General features: G+C 42.1%; 1 protein-coding gene across 1 annotated transcript; it reads right to left on the bottom strand.

Annotated features, from left to right (window-relative positions):
• Nucleotides 1-296: 296 nt before the first annotated feature.
• wdr77 (WD repeat domain 77) lies at nt 297-23,204 on the bottom strand. Its single transcript, XM_086011250.1, has 10 exons — nt 23,024-23,204; nt 10,093-10,278; nt 9,642-9,783; nt 9,008-9,057; nt 7,679-7,749; nt 5,080-5,134; nt 3,890-3,961; nt 2,746-2,857; nt 1,950-2,018; nt 297-1,817 (listed from the first exon to the last, which is right to left on the bottom strand). Exons 1-10 carry the CDS (start codon nt 23,100-23,102, stop codon nt 1,676-1,678), a joined length of 978 nt encoding a protein of 325 aa, XP_085867376.1. The 5' UTR covers nt 23,103-23,204; the 3' UTR covers nt 297-1,675.
• Nucleotides 23,205-23,215: the final 11 nt, after the last annotated feature.

Raw genomic sequence — 23,215 nt, 5'->3', positions numbered from 1 at the left:
CTACGATAGGAGTAGCGAGGCCATGAGAGATGGCAAGGTCGAGGGGGTGGCCGTGAATATGGGTTGGGGAGTTTACATGGAGGGAGAGATTAAGAGAGGATAGGAGGCTAGTGAACTCAGAGGAGAGAGCATGATGAATTGAGATGGAGGTTGAAATTATCAAAGATGAGAACTTGTTTGGTGCAGTGGCTGAGGGAGGAAAACAATGAAAAAATCTCAGTAATAACATTTTTTAGTGGTACTTGTGTGGGCAGTAGAGAACAAGAATTTTAAATGAGAGACGATTAATAAGGCGGTTAAGAAGTCATACGGGATACTTTCCTTTATTAGCCAAGGCATAGAATATAAGAGCAGGGAGGTTATGCTTCAACTGTATAAAACACTAGGTTAGGTCACAGTTAGAATACAGTGTACAGTTCTGGTCACCACATTACAGGAAAGATGTGATTGCACTAGAGAGGGTACAGAGGAGATTTACGAGGATGTTGCCAGGACTGGAGAATTTTATCTATGAGGAAATATTGGAAAGGCTGGGGTTGTTTTCTTTGGAACAGAGGAGACCGAGGGGAGACTTGATCGAGGTGTATAAAATTAAGAGGGGCCTAGATAGGTTGGATATGAAGGACCTATTTCCCCTAGCAGGGGGCATAGATTTAAAGTAATTGGTAGAAGGATTAGAGGGGTGTTGATGAGAACTTTTCTCACCCAGAGAGTGGTGGGGTTCTGGAACTCACTGCCTGAAAGGGTGGTAGACACAGAAACGCTCATCGTATTTAAAAAGTACTTGGGATGTGCACTTGATCCGTAGCCTTGTAGGTTACGGTTCCTCAAGAGCTGGAAAGTGGGATTAAGCTGGATAGCTCTTTTTCGGCCGACACGGGCACAATGGGTCGAATGGAATCCTTCTGTGCTGTAAATTCCTATGATTCTACTTCCACTTCATGCCTATGTCTAACAGAGAAGCCTATTTTTAGATTCTGTCACATTGGTGGACCAGTGCTGTTTGATCCACACTGCTGCTTTTGTTAACGATGTGGTTGTACTGCCCAATAAAACTCTTGCACTACAGCAGAATAGTTTCTTAAACAATCAGAGTATACAGAAAATATATAAAAACTGACAAGCTTAGATCATGTTTTTTTAAATGCGTTTTTTAATCCTTTTCTTGCTCGTCCTAAACATAATGGGAAACATAGTAGCTGGGATCAAAATTCACAGTAATCCGGTAGCTCCAGGCTACCAAAATATTTCTCAAGCCATCAAATTATGAATGTCAGAGGTCCAGTTGGCTACCCATCTCTAATGCACAACATTCTACTGAACATTTATTCCCATTTCTAGAAGTTCCCCCCAAAACAATAAAACATCTTGATTATCTTACTAATACTCTGCTCTCTCAGAGTAGAACTAAGTGGGTGCACACGTGTTCTTGGAGCTTGATGGGGGAGGGGTAGACGTTTGGCGAGGTTAGTAACTTTTACCAGCAGAAATTTGGAGTGTTATGAATGATTTCCATGCTCCCCACCCCTTTTCTCTACCATTACTTTGACATTGGGTTTCCCAATGATACGCCTGTGTGATTACTTCTCAACTCGGAGCATAGTTTCAAAGATGTAACATGGTTATAGAAAAGGTACAAAAGAAGGATTCTGAATACTGCATCTTCTTCTTCTCCTCATGCCGTGTCGATGTCCTTATCTGAGCTGAGCGTGTGATGTAGAACCTGGTGGTCCCAGCCCGCTGTACTGAGTGAATCCGAATTCAGAGGTGACCAGCATACACTACGAACGAAGTCCTTGTGCGATTTATCCCTAAACCTAAAAGTAATTTTAAAAAAGGACCAATGTTTATGTTCTACTTCATTTATGGGCAAACACCAGAAGAATGTTGATTTCTGCCAGTTAAAGTAATAGATTTCTGCACAGATTGCAGGTTCTTCAGTCACTTACACTTCTGAGAGGTTAGCATCAACAACTGCTAGCGTACAGTCCTCACTGACTGAAGCCAAAAGGGGAGAGCTGCAAAGTAAAAAGTGAAACATCACTCACTATCAGACGAATGGGTTTCCCCTGTATCTCGCTCTCAGCCATTAGCTGAAGACTAACCCTATATGCATTTAACATCCACTGCAGGTTTTAATACATATTTCTATCAAAGTTCTGGAACAATAATTTTCGGTGGATTTGTAACGTGAAATATTAAATCTGTCTAATGGCACATTGATTATTTTAGCAGGAGAACACTCACTTTTATTCAGGAGGAAAATTGCAGGCTAAAGGGATATTACTATTTTGATGAACTCACACCTTTCTTTTACTTAGATGAGGAAAAATAAAGCCAAGGGCAGAGTTTTCACCATAACTGGTAGTACAGCAAAACGTGGCAGTATGTTCTGACATCTGCTCCCCCCAAATAAATTGAACAAAAATGAATTCAGCTTTGCTCTTGTGCTGAATCACTGAATCGATAAGTCCCATTGTTTGTTGTGACGCTTTTATTATTCGTTAGACGAAAATGGAAAACCACAGATAAGTGAATTATTACCAGTTATTTTAAGAGCCTGTTATCTTCTAGGTGACCCTTTACAACAGGGATTATTCTCTTCCAAAATAAATAACAATCCGCGCCACTAATCAGTTCTCGCCATCCTTTCACTAACACAGCAGAAGTCACGGGGCAGTAATGTTCATTCGTTAGGAATCTTAACGGGCTATCCAATATTTATCAAGGTAGCTTTCAGGTTACCTGTGCGAGGAAAATTGCAGCCCAGAAACAGGCCGTGAATGCACCGTAGATGTCTGAATGGAATCAGCCTGCTTCTGTAAGCTTTTTACAGCAACAATTCCATTTTCAGTTCCTGTTAAATTAAAATAATCTAGCTTTAGAAGAGCAACTAACACAACTACAGTGTTACTTTCTAATTAGTTCCCACCCAGATTTAAATTAGGAAAAAATCACTCAATCTTGATATATATGCAGCTTAAAACTAAAATAGAGGTATTAAAACATATTAGTCAACGTGTACTTTCTTTCTTTTAGTTGTGAAAAAAGCCATGATTTTTTATAATAATAAAACATATATGGGTACATAAACTATTATAAAGCAGAACAACCTATTACTATTAACTTCCTTTACATATTAAATTATGAGTTCTATTAAATATAGAAGCAAAGTGTTTTATATTAATCAAATATAGGACTACATTCTCATGGAAATCAGATAATTTAAGTACGGGATAATGCAGATTAAAAACTCATGTCTAAAACACTAATGAATCAATGAGATTCTGTAATGGCACATTATTGCAGAAAAAATGTCATTTTATGCAACTTAAAAATCACTTTATTATCTAATATTTCCCCAATTAAATCAAGCTTTAAATGTGATTATTCAACTCTGCTGGGAGGTTAGAGAGAGTCAGGGAGTGCAAATTCTGAAAGGTCGTTGGAAACTACAGGCCCGATTGGGCTGAGTGACCATTTTTTGTTTCACATTTTCTCGTATTCTCAAACTACTAGACTTTTAAAAATAGTTCTGAATAAGGATGTTTCTTCTCACAAATGCAAGAAGAATTCATTCAATGAAATAATTTAGTGAATTGCCACACTCTAAAACAAAATTGGTATGTTATGAAGTGACACAGCAATGGAGAATTAAAATATAAAGTTAACAATTTATACAGAAATGCACATATTCATAAGCGAATAGCAATAATGAATTTAACAGCATGTTCCCAGAGTCTAGCACACCAGGATCAGCCTTTCCCTTTTGTCAAGTCTCACACCAAAAGCCAACTTTTCTAATTGCCTAACTGAGTGTCTTAATATTAACACAGGTTGATGTTGAAAAGAAATAAACAAGCACAAACTAGATTCGGAATCACATTACCAAATGCAATGACTTGGTCATTCTGTGGATGCCACGTAACGGTGGTTGGAGAACAGCACAATAATCCCGTTTCTGAAACCAGATTTAACATTTAGAAAAACATGTCAGGAACTGCGATAACAGTTAAACTTAGAATACGACAGAACTCCTCCTCCGTGTTGCAATTAGCCCATCTTATTCATGTTAGCCGTGGCTCAGTGGGTAGCACTCTCGCCTCCGAGTCAGAAGGTTGTGGGTTCAAGTCCCACTCCCGAGCACAAAAATCTAGGCTAGCACTCCAGTGCTGCACTGTCGGAGATGCCGTCTTTTGGATGAGACGTTAAACCAAGGCCCCGTCTGCTCTCTCAGGTGGGCATATAAGATCTCATGGCACGATTTCGAAGAAGAGCAGGGGACTTCTCCCCGGTGTCCTGGCCAATATTTATCCCTCAATCAACATCACTATAAAGCAGATTATCTGGTCATTGCTGTTTGTGGGAGCTTGCTGCATTTCCTACATTACAACAGTGACTACATTTCAAAAACTAAAATCATTGGCTGTAAAGCGCTTTGGGACGTCCGGTGGTCGTGAAAGACTTTCTTTTATTCTTTCTTTCCTTCGAAGGGCATCAGAACTGTGAAACTCCATACCTTTCACTCTTCCTTTACCTTTAAACCCAAGCTTGGCACTGACTAATCAGCACTTCCCAACTTATCCCTCTGCTATTTTAATTTGCACTATGAACACTGGCCTTTCCCCTAGGATTCTCGATAAAATAACCACCTGTAAATCCAAGAACTGCTTAAATTGGTCTCTCTATATTGTATTTACAATCAAGTCTAGTGCTAATCTATTCATGAAGAAAGATGTATGGATATTGACCAACTAGCTCACAATAGTGTAACAAAATCTGTTATAGTCAATCTCCACTTTAGCTGAGGAAAACAGTCCAGCTATCATTTTACCCAACTATGGAATTTTGCAATATTTTGCTGATATTTGCATTTAGGAAGCCGTTAATGCAAATGGTCAGTAACCAGGGATGGGGCGGGGCGGGACACTCCGGTTTCTACATGTATGACCTAGATACTAGAACATCCCATCTTAGCCTTTAGACAATATGAAGTAACATGAAATGCAGATAGCAAGCCTGGAAGTTGAAATTACTACTGATCAAATACAGACATTACTAAATGTACAAGATACGCACCAATCCGCAATGCTGGTTTTGAATTTCTTCTGTCCCATAGTAAAAGTCTCCTGTCCTGAAAGAGGAAAATCAATCGAAAAAGAGGGGTTGTTTTAATTAAAGTACTTGCTGAGTTATATCTCTATTGGCACACATGGTTCAACCAAGGCAGGGGTACACAAATAGCAGACCAGATTCCAAACCTCCAGTGTTACAGGGTTTATTAGGTGGACATCCAAAAGTTTCAATCCATACCTTTGATAGACTAATTTTAACACAACCCTTTTATTTGTATTTATATATTTTTAATTATTTTATTTATTAAGCATAGCTTCAAGTACGAAGAATCATAATGGACTCTTTGCTTGGTGGAATGTTATTAGATGTCATTACTATATTATTCCAATGTGCACTGTCTATGGATCTCAAATAAAATCTCTTGGTATGCAAACAGACAATTTGATTTTTGATACAAATGGTCAAGAGTTGATGTGCAAACTTAAATCAGAAAATAGTCATAATTCCATTTGTATTACCCCTCACTATATTAGAGCAGAATAACATACTTCTGTCCAGCACTTATACTCTTTGCTGTTACCTCTCAAGAGATATGACAGCATACATCACCAAAATACCAATTAAACTATTATAGCCAGATTACAATTCCCATCCAAAAGCAGTTATGATTCAGATTCTCAACTCATGCTCTATGTTTTAAGCACCAAAGCGGGATTTCAGCAAAATTTAAAATGCTCACATAACCACATAAATAAACGACAACTCTTGCCAAACAGTGGCAAAATGTTTCCCCTTTGAACAGGAATACTCTGTCAGAAATTCTTTTCAAAGCCCTGTTTTATGTATTGCCTCAATATACACAAGTTCTCAGTCCCATGATGCTCCTGTGCCTAGAAGTAATGTCGCTGGAAATTTAAAGCGATTAGTTAGCTTCAGAATTAGGCTCAATGGGTCAATATTCCACGTGATGTGTATAGTACGGTGCTTAGCCAGCTTCAAAGATCCCAAATCTACGTCGAGTTACTGATGTCAGCCAAGATAACAGTGAGTTCACTAACATTGGCCTCAGCTTCCCAGGTTGGAGGATGGAGGAGGGAATAATCCAGGATGCTCACTTCCCATTACTACCGAGCAATCCCTGCTGGCGAGAGTGCACTGATTTGATTTCAGTGTCTGTGAGGAAGCAGGAAGGTTGGACAAGGACAGATTCAGCCTCAGATTTGGTACTCATGATTAAATGAGCTGCAAAAACTCAGTCAGCTTACACACAAACAATGGCCACATGCTTGTGACACCAAAACCATACTACAGTAAGAATTACTGCTTTACAAGGGGGAAAAAAAAAGGAACAGGAGTAGGCCTTCAGCCCTTCCAGCCTGTTCCACCACTTGACTGACCAGTACCTCAACTCCATTCACTCACCTTTGCTCCCTGTCCTTTATACCCTTACTAACAAAAATCGATCTATTTCCATCTTGAAAATTTCAATTGATCCCTCATCCACACCCTTTTGGGGACAAGAGTTCTAGATTTTCACTAGTGCTTCCTGATTTCACTCCTAAACAGCCCAGCTCTAATTTTGAGATTATGCCCCTTTGTTCTGGATTCTCCCACCAGAGGAAATGTTTTCTAAATCCCTATCGAATTTAAAAAAAATCATTTTAAAGACCTTGATTGGATCACCACTCCACTGTCTAAACGCAAGGGAATACAAACCAAGTTTATGCAACCGGTCCTCAAAATGTAACCCCCGGTATCATTTGGGCAAATCCGCACTGTACCCCCTCCAAGGCCAATATATCCGGAGATGTGGTGCCCAAAACTGAACACAGTACTCCAGATGGGGTCTGGCCAAAGCGATGTAAAACTGAAGCATAACTTCCTCACTTTTGTATTCCAATCACCGAGTTTGTACAAGCTGTTTCTTTTAGCTCGATATTGTCTCTTACCTTGTTTTTTTGACCACGATTGCTTAATGACACAAGTTGAACTTTTGCCTTTTTGGGGTATGTACTGGTTTTGTACAGGATTGAATAGTTGTTTGAATATGTCCCACTGTTTCGCTGTAGGTTTACCCATCAATAGTTAAGACCAGTTTATTTTTAATCAATTCATCTCTTTAAAAAGTTTGAATTGTTTAAATTTAAAACCCTGGTTTGTGACTTTCACTTCTCCCTCAAGCCTAGTATCAAATTGAATCACATCATCCCACTATTCGCAAGGGGGGGGTCAATACAATTAACTTGACCATGCGCGTTATTTGTCATCAGCACATTGCTGGCTGCAATTCCTTCTAAGCGATGTACGGAAAATATGATTAAATTTTCCCAGCATCCACGATGAAAGAAAGAAAAATCAAATTTCTCTACACAATTGGAGCCTACATGGACATTTAAACTCCCAAATGTGCCCCTGCAATTGCAGAGGGGAAAGAGTTACAAAGTTTGTTGGTTTTTTCATAGGTTTATACATCGCAACAAAATTTGAATGCTCCGAAAGACATTCCATGCTTAATATGTAGTTCTCGTTTTAAGGGAACATTTCTGCATGACCAGTAGGCAGATTGACTTTACAGTTAATACTTAAATACTTTTCATTTTACCTGAGCACAAGAGAGGAAGAGATTCTCATTGCTGGGGCAGCCAGAGACACACGTCACAGACCCTGAATGAGCTGTATTTGGAAAGTCAACAATCAGTTAATAAGCAATTAACAATTCCTGATCTAAGTAGGTATTTATATATAATTTAAAAGCAATCCCCCATGCTCACATCAAAACTCATTCTACTGCAAAATTCTAACGAATTTAAAGTTTATATTATCATTTCTTTTTCTCATATTTGGCTATCCTGTTTTGTACAGACCTGCGATTGAACCTCTGCGAGCATTCCCTCTCCCCCAACCCGCTAAAAGAAAGCTACCATTAGCAAAAAGAAACAGGCAACATGTGAAAACTAAAATTAATATTGGGTAATGCAAACCATAATTGTCAGAGCCGCATCTCAGCACAGAATAATACATTGTGCATTACATGGTATAACACTCCTGTCAATATAAAACATCCGACTTACCATGAACAATGTCACTGAAGATCTGCTAGTTTAAATGTGAAAATAGAAATGTTGACTGCAATTGATGAGCTACACCAGCAAACTGTTGACTACAAAGCTTTTAGAAGTGACCAACAATATGTTTAAATGCCCAAGTGCTCTATGCCTTTTAACTAAGTGCAATAGTGTACTTTAAGGGACAATATTAACTTTACAGTCCATTGGAATTAAACTGATTTGAATAATGAAGCGAGGAACAAAGTTATGATGAGGTAAAGATTAAAAACATGGGTTCTATACATCCTGACCCCCCAGTGTCAATTAATGATGGGAAAACAATCGATCTGTGTGGGAGCTTATGCTCAATGCATGACAATGTGTCATGCTAAAATACCCCAGCAAACCTTTTCACAGGGTTTATACAAGCTGATTTAGAGCCTGTGTATTGTGGCGTCAAGCTAATATAGTCTCCGTTGTTTCCCTTTCAAGAAAATCAGTGAAGATCACTTTCAAATAATATAAGTTCACACATGCCCTGATCTCATTTCAAAGAATAAATAACATTTTACTAAGTCAATGCAGTACTGATCTTACCTAAATCAGGAAATCCTATTGTGTACATTAACCAGCAAATTATGCTTTTATCATGCAATTCTCTAACAGCTATGCATGATTAATATGTCTTTTGACTGATGGGCTTCTCAGTCTTCTGCTATATAAATTAACATACTCACATTTGTTTCATGCCTTTCATTTATAGTGCCACACAGAACTATTACCCATTATAGAGATACCAGCAGTGCACAAGAATTTTACTCAAATTAAAATACAAGTGCGTGACAGGTTCAAGAATTGCTCATGCCATATCTGCTACTGCTCACCTTGGTAAGAATTCAACACGGTCTTCTGTTCGAGGTCCCAAACCTTCACACTAATAAATCAAAGTGCATGGTTATTACAGGTTAAGCTAAATCTTACCCAGTATATCCAGATTATCTTCAGTGTTTACTGTCAGTCATATTCAAATTTTCATGCTTAAACGGCAGAAATAAAACAATTAATTACAGCAAATTATACAAGGGACCTTTTTTAAAACTTACCAGCTTACCTATTATAGTCTTATTGTGTATTGTGAAATAAAGACTAAAATATTGTGCTGCTTCTAACTCTATTGCAGATTTCTGAATCTACACGTTGATTTGTTATGCATGTGCAGTGGCAAGATTCCACAAGTCAATGTCACCAATGCATATTATATTTATATGAAGACTGATTTCTCTTAAGTAATGCAACATGCAAGACTGTTCCATCATCATCATTTGCTCCAAAAGTGTCAATGGATTTAAGCACTTATTTGGGAAAGGAGCTGGGATCAGTGAACATTTCAAGCCCCAATCATTCTTTATTCATTTGAGACCCACAAGCAAAGTGTGATAAGTGAGGGACGTCTGCACCAGCAACACACATATTGAGAAAAGCAAGCTTAGATGGTGCAAAAAGGGTGAGATTACAAACCTGCAATCTAGACTGCCGCTAACCGCCTGCGTTGCACCAGAGAGCACACTCACTTTAGTAACAATGTCATCGTGTTCATATTTACAGAACTTGCTCACCATCAGTGCTTCACTCTCAGCCACCTCCCACAATTCTACAGCACCTGCAGGAAGAGAAAAAAAAATCAGGGGAAATGAGTGAAGGCTAGACTTCTCCCAACAAAAAGTACAAACAACATGATGTTTGGGGTATTAAACATCACGTAATACCCTAAAGTGGCTTTCTATGTTAAACGCAATAGTGTATATACTCAGTATAAGATAATCCTGAAACAAAACATGATAAGAAATGGGATTACGCTGGATAGCACCAGTTGATGATCTACCACTGGTAGAAGCCTTAAGAGCCAAATGGTCTCTCTCCTATGCTGTAATTTCTGTTACTCAATAAAGTACTTAAAATCCAGCCATACCAGAATCAGATGCTACAAGGATTTCTCTGTCAGAAACCCAACATGTATCCACCACTCCTGCCTGTGTCTGGACGCCAACTGTGCAGAACCCTTCATTAGGGGCCTTGAGTGGGTCTTTGAACAACCAGATAGAGCCCAACCAACTGCGCCCAGATAATGTAGATGCTCCAAGTAACAGAGCGCCATCTGCAATCAGAAACAGCAACTTAATTAGGTCTGAGAATCAAAAACATATCTGGCAATTACTCTGCTGCAACAAACAAATGAATAAATAATGAAACAAAGATATTAAGTACTGTAAATACAAAGATTAGTACACATATGCAAAGCGAAAAAGACATTAATATTTGAGGCGCAACACTTGTTCATAACCGAACACTGAGTAGCAGGGCTGGGGGGCGGGGGGAGAGAGAAGAGGAAGAGAACAGGTGCTACAATCACAGTAAGAAAGTAATGGATTGAACGACCTGCAAACTTCTTAATTGGAAACTGTTTGGTGGAATAAAAGATCAGCTCAGTGAGATAATGGAAAGGTATCAAAAGATGCAAATATTGAAGATGTTAAAAAGACCCGAGAGGCCCATACAAATAAAAATGTATTCCCCTTGCCAGATTTGCGTTCTACACTTGAAATGTCAATCTGCGCCATTGGACACTGACAGGCCCATCTCAAGCAACCAGAACCCTAACCAGTAATTAAAAGGCGGGTGGAAAATAGAGTCCGAAATGCTGAAGCCAGTGATCACAAGACAGATTAGACCAGAAGGCTTCAAGATATAGTTCCTGAAGCTTGCATTGAGCCTGGTTGGTACAGTATAGGAGGCCAAAGATGGAGAAATCAGAATGAGGGAGGGGGAGTGAAAGTGGTAGGTCACTGGGAGTCAGCATCACACTTGAAGAAGTAGTCATCTTTAGCACCCCACTGCTAACTCTAAGGTCAGATAACTTAGCAGACAATGAATGAAACCTGGGACTTTTCTGATTTATATCACTCAGTAAGACAGCACAGAACACATTTAATCACTAAGCCAGGATGTGTACAGGAACTGTACATATATTCATATAAAATGTAAATTAAAAACAGAAAATGCTGAAAAACACAACAGGTCAGGCAGCTTCTGTGGAGAGTGAGAGTTCACGTTTCAGGTCGATGACATTTCATCAGCAATAATATAATGCTCTTTTGAGTTCATAAGCTTATAACGAGACGCTAGTGATTGGTCGTTTCACTTCATAGAGTCATAGTCATAGGGCAGGATTTTCATTGGGTCGTGGAGGCGGGATTGGAGGCGTGTGGGGGGTTAAAATCCCGAAATCGGAGGGCATAAACCCATCCCGCCCCCAAGCCAGTTTCAAAGGAGGCGGGTACCCGCCCCGCACTGGGACCCGCCTCCCCGAGGCGGGAAGGGGATTAGTGCCAATTAACTGCCTGTTAAAAGGTAGTTAACAGGCAGTTTTTAGCCTAATCCCTATTTTTATTGTTGAAATGTGGGATTCCCAACGGCTCCAAAACACGCCAAGTTAGCGAGGTGGGCCGTCGGGATGAAGGGCTTGGAGGGGTCGAGATGTCCGGTGTTCAGGTGAGTGATGGGTGCATGAGTGCAGAGGTAAGTGTGCTTGGTCTGTGTAAAGTGTTTAAAGAAGTTCTACTAACCTTTACTTACCTTTACAGCCTTCCTTCTTTCAGGTCTCGGGAGTCCCTCATCTCACCGGCACAGAAAGCAGAGTGGCCGCGATCTGTCAAAAGTTCCAGCATTCAGCTTTCTGTTCCAGGGAGATCTCTAAATCATCTTGAGAGGAAGGAATTAACTTGCAGTACAGATTGTCAAGTGTTTGACAGACCAGGTAAGGCCTCACAGCGTCGGCGGGAATCTCGAGCGGCAGAGCGGGGCTATAAAAGGCCCCAGAGACCAGGTAAGGCCTCACAACGTCGGCGGGAAACTCGAGCGGCAGAGCGGGGCTATAAAAGTCCCAGAGACCAGGTAAGGGCTCACAGCGTCGGCGGGAATCTCGAGCGGCAGAGCAGGGCTATAAAAGTCCCAGAGACCCAGGTAAGGCGTACCAGTCTCCAGTCTGGAAGGAGAGAGGTAAAAAGTAATCCAAGTGTAACGTCACCAGAAAGCGGGTAAGTGATTGGTTGGTAAGTATTTCTCCCTTTTAAGCTTAAATCTCTTTGGTTTATAGTTTCTAAGGTGTGATATTCACCATCTAGAATCGGGGCAGAGGATATTTAAGAATAATATTAATAAATTTAATTAATTACATAGAATGGGAGATCAGGCGATGTGTTGCTGCTGCAATATGTGGGAGCTGGTGAACACCATTGATGCTCACAGTGATCACATTTGCAGTAAGTGTTGGCTGCTCGAGGAACTCCGGCTCCGTGTTGAAGAGCTGGAGTCCGAGCTTCAAACACTGAGACACATCAGGGAGGGGGAGAGTTACCTGGACTCTGTGTATCACGAGGTAGTCACACCAATTAGATTAATTAATTCAGATGTAGTCCGTGGCCAGGGTCAGGATGGTGTGACTAGAAGTGAGGCAGGTACAGGGATCCAGGAGGTAGTGTTGGAGGAGCCGCAGCCCTTGCACTTGTCCAACAGGTTCGAGGCTCTTACTCCCTGTGGGGACAGGAGCAGGGACTGCAGGGAGGATGAGCAACCTGGCCACAGCACTGTGGAGCAGGGGGCCATTCAAGTGGGGGGAGTTAAAAGAAATGTTGTAGTGGTAGGGGATAGTATCGTTAGGGGGATAGATAGAGTTCTTTGCAGCCGAGAGCGAGAGTCCCGAAGGCTGTGTTGCCTGCCCGGTGCCAGGGTTAAGGACATCTCCTCTGGACTGGAGAGAAACTTGGAGTGGGAGGGGGAGGATCCAGTTGTCGTGGTCCATGTTGGTACCAACGACATAGATAGGACAAGGAAGGAGGTTCTGCTGAGGGAGTTTGAGCAGCTAGGGGCCAAATTAAAAAGCAGAACCACAAGGGTAATAATCTCTGGATTATTACCTGAGCCACGAGCGAATTTGGCTAGGACAAATACAATTAGAGAGTTAAATGCGTGGCTCAAAGACTGGTGTGGGAGAAATGGGTTTTGCTTCCTGGGACACTGGCACCAGTACTGGGGCAGGAGGGAGCTGTTCCGTTGGGACGGGCTTCACTTGGCGAGTGCTGGGACTAGAGTCCTGGCGGATCATATAACTAGGGCTGTAGAGAGGGCTTTAAACTAACTAGTGGGGGGGGAGGTTCCTAGAGAGCAAATAATAAAAATGACAACAGAGAAGGTCATAGACTTAGGTAGCAGTGGGGAAATTAAAAACCAGAGCGTGTCAGGAAGGGGCAGAAGGTATGGAGTAAAAGGTAAAGTAATAAAAAGGGCAAAAGCAGGAACTAAGTTGTCACAAAACATCTTTGAAAGTTCTCTATCTGAATGCACGTAGCATTCGTAACAAAATAGACGAGTTAATGGCACAAATAACTACATATGGGTATGATCTTGTGGCCATTACAGAAACATGGCTGCAGGGTGACAATGCCTGGGAATTAAACATACCAGGTTATTTAACGATCAGGAAGGACAGGCAGGAAGGAAGGGGAGGTGGGGTGGCTATGTTAATAAAGGAAGGAATCACTGTAATACAGAGAAATGATATTGGGTCAAAAGATCAGGATAATGAAACAGTTTGGGTGGAGGTAAGGAATAATAAGGGGAAAAAAACACTAGTGGGCGGAGTCTATAGGCCTCCGAACAGTGGCAACTCTGTTGGACGGAGTATCAATCAGGAAATAGTTGAGGCTTGTAATAAGGGAACAGCTATAATTATGGGGGATTTTAACTATCATATTAATTGGACAAATCAAATTGGGCAGGGCTGCCTTGAGGATGAGTTCGTTGAGTGTATTAGGGATGGGTTTCTTGAGCAGTATGTAACTGAACTGACCAGGGGGCAAGCAACCTTAGATCTGGTCCTGTGTAACGAGATGGGATTAATTAAAAATGTCCTAGTAAAGGATCCCCTTGGAATGAGTGACCATAACATGTTTGAATTCCATATTCAATTAGAGGGTGAGAAGGTTGGATCTCAAACAAGCGTGCTAAGCTTGAATAAAGGAGACTATGAAGGTTTGAGAGCGGAATTGAGTAGAGTGGATTGGGAAAATAGATTAAAGGGTAAGACGATACATGATCAGTGGTGTACATTTAAGGAGTTATTTTACAACTTCCAAAAAATATATATTCCACTAAGAAAAGGGTGTAAAAGAAAAGACAGCCATCCGTGGCTAAGTAAAGAAATTAAGGATAGTATTCGACTAAAAACAAGGGCATATAAGGTAGCCAAATCTAGTGGGAGGATAGAGGATTGGGAAAACTTTAAAAGACAGCAAAAAATAACAAAAAGATTAAGAAAGGGAAGATAGATTATGAAAGTAAATTAGCAAAAAATATAAAAACAGATAGTAAGAGTTTTTATAGTTATATAAAAAGAAAAAGGGTGGCTAAAGTAAATGTTGGTCCCTTAGAGGATGAGACCGGGAAATTAATGGTGGGAAATATGGAGATGGCAAAAACACTGAATGAATATTTTGTATCAGTCTTTACAGTAGAGGAAACTACGAATATCCCAACACTGGACAAACAGGGGGCTAAAGGGGGGGGGGGGGGAGGAGCTAAACACGATCAAAATCACTAAGGAAGTGGTACTCGGTAAAATAATGGGACTCAAGGCAGATAAATCCCCTGGACCTGATGGCTTACATCCTAGGGTCTTGAGGGAAGTGGCGGTAGGGATTGTGGATGCATTGGTAATAATTTTCCAAAACTCCCTGGACTCGGCAAAGGTCCCGGCAGACTGGAAAACTGCTAATGTAACACCCTTATTTAAAAAGGGCAGTAGACAGAAGGCTGGAAGCTATAGACCGGTTAGCCTAACATCTGTGGTAGGTAAAATTTTGGAGTCCATTATTAAGGAGACAGTAACAGGACATTTGGATAATCATAATTTAATAGGACAAAGTCAGCATGGTTTTATGAAGGGGAAGTCATGTTTGACAAATTTGCTGGAGTTCCATGAGGAAGTAACATATAGGGTGGATAAAGGGGAACCAGTGGACGTAGTGTATTTAGACTTCCAAAAGGCATTTGACAAGGTGCCACACAAAAGATTATTGCTTAAGATAAAAAATCACGGGATTGGGGGTAATATTCTGGCATGGATAGAGGATTGGCTATCTAACAGAAGGCAGAGAGTTGGGATAAATGGTTCATTCTCAGACTGGCAATCAGTAACTAGTGGTGTTCCGCAGGGGTCAGTGCTGGGTCCCCAACTCTTTACAATCTATATTAACGATTTGGAGGAGGGGACCGAGTGCAACATATCAAAGTTTGCAGATGCTACTAAGATGGGAGGGAAAGTAGTGAGTGAGGAGGACATAAAAAACCTGCAAGGGGACATCGACAGGCTAAGTAAGTGGACAGAGATTTGGCAGATGGAATACAATACTGGAAAGTGTGAGGTTATGCACTTTGGCAGGAAAAATCGTAGAGCAAGTTATTATCTTAATGGCAAGAAACTGGAAAGTACTGAAGTACAAAGGGATCTGGGGGTCCTGGTGCACGAAACTCAAAAGGTTAGTATGCAGGTGCAGCAAGTGATTAAGGCGGCCAATGGAATGTTGGCTTTCATTGCTAGGGGGATAGAATATAAAAATAGGGAGGTATTGCTTCAGTTGTACAAGGTATTGGTGAGACCGCACCTGGAATACTGCATACAGTTTTGGTGTCCATACTTAAGAAAGGACATACTTGCTCTCGAGTCAGTACAAAGAAGGTTCACTCGGTTAATCCCGGGGATGAGGGGATGGACATATGAGGAGAGGTTGAGTAGATTGGGACTCTACTCATTGGAGTTCAGAAGAATGAGAGGTGATCTTATTGAAACATATAAGATTGTGAAGGGGTTGGATCGGGTGGATGCGGGGAAGGTGTTCCCGATGATGGGTGAAACTAGAACTAGGGGGCATAGTCTTAGAATAAGGGGCTGCTCTTTCAAAACTGAGATGAGGAGGAACTACTTCACTCAGAGGGTGGTAGGTCCATGGAAAATGCTGCCCCAAAAAGCTGTAGAAGCTACATCATTACATAAATTTAAAACAAAAATAGACAGTTTCCTAGAAGTAAAGGGAATTAAGGGTTACAGGGAGCGGGCAGGAATTTGGACATGAGTCTAGGTTCGGATCGGTCATGGCCCTGTGGGTAGCGGAGCGGGCCCAGGGGCCGTGTAGCCTGATCCTGCTCCTATTTCGTGTGTCTAATTCTGTTAGATTCAGGAGATGGTTCTGTGATAGTGGATTGGCGGTTAGGATCAGATCAGCCATGATCTTATTGAATGGCGGAGCAGGCTCGAGGGGCCGATTGGCCTACTCCTGCTCCTATTTCTTATCTTCTTATGTTCTTAAACAGCTGTGAAACGCTGATATTTCATCTGTCAAAAGGTCTTGACAGATGAAATATCAATCTGTGACGTCACCTGTTGCCGGGTGGCCCTTAATTGGCCTGTTGCGCGGGCTCAACAAGGTCAATCAAGTCAAAATCGTGTGGGTTGGCTAGAACTCGATGGAGGCAGGACTACAACCCCAAAAGTTGTAGTCTCGTCTCCTCGACCCCCGAATTCAGGATTTTAGCCCCCCCGCACGCCTAAAAGCCCGCCTCACAGCACACTGAAAATTGACCCAAGTGTCTCCACTTCCATCGGCAGCGAATTCTAGGTCCTCACCACTCGCTGCGTAAAAAAGTTTTCCCTCACATCCCCCCTGTATCTCTTGCCCAAAACCTTTTACCATCAACTAGCGGGAACAGCCTTTCCCATCTAGCCTATCCAGCCCTGTCATAATCTTGTACACCTCTATCAAATCACCCCTCAACCGCCTCTTTGCTCTAATGAAAACAAATCCAGCTTTTCCAGCCTGTCCTTGTAGTTAAGATCCCCCACCCCCGGAACCATTCTGGTAAATCTCCTCTGCACCCGCTCAAGGGCCTTCACATCCTTCCTAAAGTGTGGTGCATTGAGTGTTGTTGGAGTTTTGCTAAGTGGGAGAAAAATCATTTAAGTGTATTTTGTGAATTTTAGTGTGTTAAGAAGTCAATTATTTGAAGTAAGTTTAATTTTTTAAGGGTTTTTTAAACTCTTGGGCAGTTTAAACCGGAAGTAGAATCCGGGTATAAAAGGGGAGGGGCTAGTGCGGTGCACGGAGTGCTTTGTGCATTGAGTGCTGTTGGAGTTTTGCTAAGTGGGAGAGTTCGGATAAGCGGAAGGTGAGGGTGTTTTTTGCTCTGTTTTGTTCCCCACTCCCAGGCTTAGACAGCACTGCGGAGGCGGAGCAGCGAGACGAGTCAACCAAACAGGCCTCACAGACAGTATTCAAGGAGGAGGTTGGTGATCAGCTGGTTGGTTGGTTTTCTTCCTTCTCTTCTCTTTTATACCTTTAAGTTGGTAAGTCCTATTGAATAGTGGTGTGATATTATCGTATATATCCGGGCAGGGTCTTCATAACTAATAATAAGAAATTTAATTAATTATATAGAATGGAGCAGGTGATGTGTTACTGTTGCGAGATGTGGGAGCCGGTGACCCCCATTGAGGCTCACAGTGATTACATCTGCGACAAGTGTTTGCTGCTAGAGGAACTCAAGTTCCATGTTATGGAGCTTGAGACCGAGCTTCAGACACTGCGACACATCAGGGAGGGGGAGAAGTTCCTGGACTCTATGTTTCAGGAGATGGTCACACCTATGAAGTTAATTACTGCAGATGTAGTCCGTGGTCAGGGACAGGACAGTGTGACTACGAGTGAGGAAGGTACAGGGATCCAGGATGTAGTGTTGAAGGAGACGCAGCCCTTGTTCTTGTCCAGCAGGATCGAGGTTCTTACTCCCTGTGAGGGCGGGAGCGGGGACTGCAGGGAGGATGAGCAACCTGGCCACAGCACCGTGGTACAGGGGGCCATTCAAGTGGAGGGAGTAAAAAGAAATGTTGTAGTGGTAGGGGATAGTATCATTAGGGGGATAGATAGGGTTCTCTGCAGTCAAGAGCGGGAGTCCCGAAGGCTGTGTTGCCTGCCTGGTGCCAGGGTTAAGGACATCTCTTCTGGGCTGGAAAGAAACTTGGAGTGGGAGGGGGAGGATCCAGTTGTCGTGGTCCATGTTGGTACAAACGACGTAGATAGGACAAGGAAGACGGTTCTGTTAAAGGAGTATGAGCAGCTAGGGGCCAAATTAAAAAACAGAACCTCAAGGGTAATAATCTCTGGGTTATTACCGGAGCCACGAGCGAATTTGGCTAGGATAAATAAAATTAAAGAGTTAAATGCGTGGCTCAAAGACTGGTGTAGGAGAAATGGGTTTTGCTTCTTGGGACACTGGCACCAGTACTGGGACAAGAGGGAGCTGTTCTGTTGGGACGGACTCCACTTGGCCAGTGCTGGGACTAGAGTCCTGGCGAATCATATAACTAGGGCTGTAGAGAGGGCTTTAAACTAATTAGTGGGGGGGAGGTTTCTAGAGAGCAAATAATAGAAATGACAACAGAGAAGGTCATAGACTTAGGTAGCAGTGGGGGAATTAAAAAACAGAATGTGTCAGGAAGGGACAGAAGGTATGGAGTAAAAAGTAAAGTACTAAAAAGGGAAAAACAGGAACTAAGTGTTACAAAACATATTTGAAAGTTCTTTATCTGAATGCACGTAGCATTCGTAACAAAATGAATGAGTTAACGGCACAAATAATGACATATGGGTATGATCTTGTGGCCATTACAGAAACATGGCTGCAGGGTGACCATGACTGGGAATTAAACATACCAGGTTATTTAACAATCAGGAAGGACAGGCAGGAAGGGAGAGGAGGTGGGGTGGCTATGTTAATAAAGGAAGGAATCACTATAATAGAGAAATGATATTGGGTCAAAGGAGCAGGATAGTGAAACAGTTTGGGTGGAGATAAGGAATAATAAGGGGAAAAAAACACTAGTGGGCGTAGTCTATAGGCCTCCGAACAGTTGCAACTCTGTTGGACGGAGTATTAATCAGGAAATAGTTGAGGCTTGTAATAAGGGAACAGCTATAATTATGGGGGATTTTAATTATCATATTAACTGGACAAATCAAATTGGACAGAGCAGCCTTGAGGATGAGTTCATTGAGTGTATTAGGGATGGGTTTCTTGAGCAGTATGTAACTGAACCGACCAGGGGGCAAGCAACCTTAGATTTGGTCCTGTGTAATGAGACAGGATTAATTAAAAATGTCCTAGTAAAGGATCCCCTTGGAATGAGTGACCATAACATGGTTGAGTTCCATATTCAATTAGAGGGTGAGAAGGTTGGATCTCAAACAAGCGTGCTGAGCTTGAATAAAGGAGACTATGAAGGTATGAGAGCGGAATTAATTGGAGTGGACTGGGAAAATAGATTAAAGGGTAAGACAGTACATGATCAGTGGTGTACATTTAAGGAGTTATTTTACAACTTCCAAAAAAATATATTCCACTGAGGAAAAAAGGGTGTAAAAGAAAAGATAGCCATCCGTGGCTAAGTAAAGTAATTAAGGATAGTATCCGACTAAAAACAAGGGCATATAAGGTAGCTAAATCTAGTGGGAGGATGGAAGATTGGGAAGTCTTTAAAAGACAGCAAAAAATAACTAAAAGATTGATTAAGAAAGGGAAGATAGATTATGAAAGTAAATTAGCAAAAAATATAAAAACAGACAGTAAAAGTTTCTATAGTTATATAAAAAGAAAAAGGGTGGCTAAAGTAAACGTTGGTCCCTTAGAGGATGAGACCGGGAAATTAATGGTGGGAAACATGGAGATGGCAAAAACACTGAACAATTATTTTGCATCAGTCTTTACAGTAGAGGACACTAAGAATATCCCAACACTGGACAAACAGGGGGCTCTAGGGGGGGGGAGGAACTAAATACGATTAAAATCACTAAGGAAGTGGTACTTGGTAAAATAATGGGACTCAAGGCGGATAAATCCCCTGGACCCGATGGCTTGCATCCTAGGGTCTTGAGGGAAGTAGCGGTAGGGATTGTGGATGCATTGGTAATAATTTTCCAAAACTCACTGGACTCAGCAAAGGTCCCGGCAGATTGGAAAACTGCTAATGTAACACCCTTATTTAAAAAGGGTAGTAGGCAGAAGGCTGGAAACTATAGACCTGTTAGTCTAACATCTGTGGTTGGTAAAATGTTAGAGTCCATTATTAAGGAGACAGTAACAGGACATTTGGATAAACATAATTTAATAGGACAAACTCAGCATGGTTTCATGAAGGGGAAGTCATGTTTGACAAATTTGCTTGAGTTTTTTGAGGAAGTAACATACAGGGTGGATAAAGGGGAACCAGTGGACGTAGTGTATTTAGACTTCCAAAAGGCATTTGACAAGGTGCCACACAAGATTATTGCTCAAGATAAAAAATCACGGGATTGGGGGTAATATTCTGGCGTGGGTGGAGGATTGGCTCTCTAACAGAAAGCAGAGAGTTGGGATAAATGGTTCGTTCTCAGATTGGCAACCAGTAACTAGTGGTGTTCCGCAGGGGTCAGTGCTGGGTCCCCAACTCTTTACAATCTATATTAACGATTTGGAGGAGGGGACCGAGTGTAACATATGAAAGTTTGCAGATGATACAAAGATGGGACGGAAAGTAGTGAGTGAGGAGGACATAAAAAACCTGCAAAGGGACATAGACAGGCTAAGTAAGTGGGCAGAGATTTGGCAGATGGAATACAATACTGGAAAGTGTGAGGTTATGCACTTTGGCAGGAAAAATCGTAGAGCAAGTTATTATCTTAATGGCAAGAAACTGGAAAGTACTGTAGTACAAAGGGATCTGGGGGTCCTGGTGCACGAAACTCAAAGTTAGTATGCAGGTGCAGCAAGTGATTAAGAAGGCCAATGGAATGTTGGCTTTTATTGCTAGGGGGATGGAATATAAAAACAGGGAGGTATTGCTGCAGTTGTACAAGGTATTGGTGAGACCGCACCTGGAATACTGCATACAGTTTTGGTGTCCATACTTAAGAAAAGACATACTTGCTCTCGAGTCAGTACAAAGAAGGTTCACTCGGTTAATCCCGGGGATGAGGGGGTGGTCATATGAGGAGAGGTTGAGTAGATTGGGACTCTACTCATTGGAGTTCAGAAGAATGAGAGGCGATCTTATTGAAACATATAAGATTGTGAAGGGGCTTGATCGGGTGGATGCGGTGAGGATGTTCCCAATGATGGGTGAAACTAGAACTAGGGGGCATAATCTTAAAATAAGGGGCTGCTCATTCAAAACTGAGATGAGGAGAAACTTCTTCACTCAGAGGGTGGTAGGTTTGTGGAATTTGCTGCCCCAGAAAGCTGTGGAAGCTACATCATTAAATAAATTTAAAACAGAAATAGGTAGTTTCCTATAAGTAAAGGGAATTAAGGGTTATGGGGAGCGGGCAGGAAATTGGACATGAGCCTAGGTTCGGAATGGTCATGGCCCTGTGGGTAGTGGAGTGGGCCCAGGGGCTGTGTAGCCTTGTTCTGCACCTACTGTGTTCTAATTCTGTGTTAGATTTCAGGAGATGGTTTTATTCCTGTTCCTGGCTGGGGTGGAGATTGCCTTTGCAGAAGGTAAGTACTGTAGAAAATATAGCGACAGAGTGATCTCCTGGAAGAATTTCGATCGCCTAGATGGGTCGGAGAGGAATTTCCCAGATTTTTTTCTCCCAAATTGGCCATTGGGTCTTTATCTGGTTTTTCGCCTCTCCCGGGAGATCACATGGGTTCGGGTGGATGCAGAGTGATAGAAGATTTGAGGTTAGGATCAGATCAGCCATGATCTTATTGAATGGTGGAGCAGGCTCGAGGGGCCGATTGGCCTACTCCTGCTCCTATTTCTTATGTTCTTATACTCCAGTTGTGGCCTAACCAGCGCTTTGTAAAGGTTCAGCATAACTTCTCTACTTTTGCACTCAATACCTCCATTTATGAATGTCAAACAATTACAAGCATGGTAAATTCCTTTCATTTATCACTGCATAAATGCTGCATAAATAATATCATAGCTTGTAAAGCAGTTTTAATTAACTTTACTAAGCATTTTTAATGAGTTACCCAATCACTACACATACTCAGCATTTCAAAGGTTAACTTAAATAACACGATGTCAGGAAGTGCATTTAGAAAGAAATCATCACATTCCCTTATTAAACAGGGAATAGGTGGAGGCAATTTCAGATCAGCATCGAGTCAGGGGGAAAAAATAGTGTGTGGGATTTCTGTGCGGTCCCTGAACGTTCACTCGGTTTTCCAGCATCCCAAAATGAATGCTTAGACCCCGGTTAAAACCCGCCATAGAACGTCCAAAAAGCCTATCACTGATGAAGATCACCCTCACTGAGTGCTCCACAAACAAAGCAACCATTTTCTCCACAGACACTGGGGTTGAAACACTTCCATCTGAAGCCGGGCAGCATAAACCCCTGAAATAAGAGCCAGTGAGAGTTTAGCGGGCGCCAAGAAACAAAAGGAATCCAGACGGGGCTGAACGATCTGGGCGCATTTGCAGATTTACAGAAATGCAACTTCAGAGTGAATCACATTTAAATGACCTGAAAAGCGAGGAGTCAAAAAGAGTTTTCACAAAAAAAGTGAAACATTAAAGCTAATAAACGGTATATATATATAGATATATATTTACTGTGGAAAGATGAACAGCCGAGGTTTTAATCTTGGTGCAGGCGAGAGCCGGGAATTTAAAATGAGAACACTCCAGCCACCCCTCCCCCTTGAGGCCGGCGCAGTGGTCGCTTGAAGCTCGCCGCGCTAAATACACTTGGAAACGCGTTTATCGAGGGCTCGGAGCAGCGGCAGTCCCGCTCCCCGGTTACCTTTCCGGTAGTGAAGCGCGTCCAGCTGCCTCTCCATGCAGGCGGGCGCGTTGGGCGGGATGTGCCAGCGATTGTCCATCCTTCCCCTCACCCGGCGGCAAGCGACAGCACTTCTTCCCTCAGTCCGTCCAACGCCGCGCCGTACCAGCCCCGCGTGCTTCCCCTCTGACCCCGCCCGCCTCTCGCGAGATT

This window comes from Somniosus microcephalus, chromosome 18 (assembly GCF_052327205.1).
Source record: "Somniosus microcephalus isolate GS21.2 chromosome 18, FLI_Smic_1.0, whole genome shotgun sequence".
Classification (NCBI taxonomy): Eukaryota; Metazoa; Chordata; class Chondrichthyes; order Squaliformes; family Somniosidae; genus Somniosus; species Somniosus microcephalus.
The sequence above is the reverse complement of the archived record's forward strand: the minus strand, read 5'-3'. Positions and strand labels throughout refer to the sequence as shown.

Bases quoted from the DNA above. Each gene is read 5' to 3' on its own strand.
- wdr77 (XM_086011250.1), bottom strand. From the start codon at position 23,102: ATGGACAATCGCTGGCACATCCCGCCCAACGCGCCCGCCTGCATGGAG. The intron at 9,058-9,641 runs GTTTGTAATCTC...TTGATTTATTAG, and splicing joins AGCGGCAGTCTAGATTGCAG to TGTGAAGGTTTGGGACCTCG. The intron at 2,019-2,745 runs GTAACCTGAAAG...TTTACTTTGCAG, and splicing joins CTGCAATTTTCCTCGCACAG to CTCTCCCCTTTTGGCTTCAG.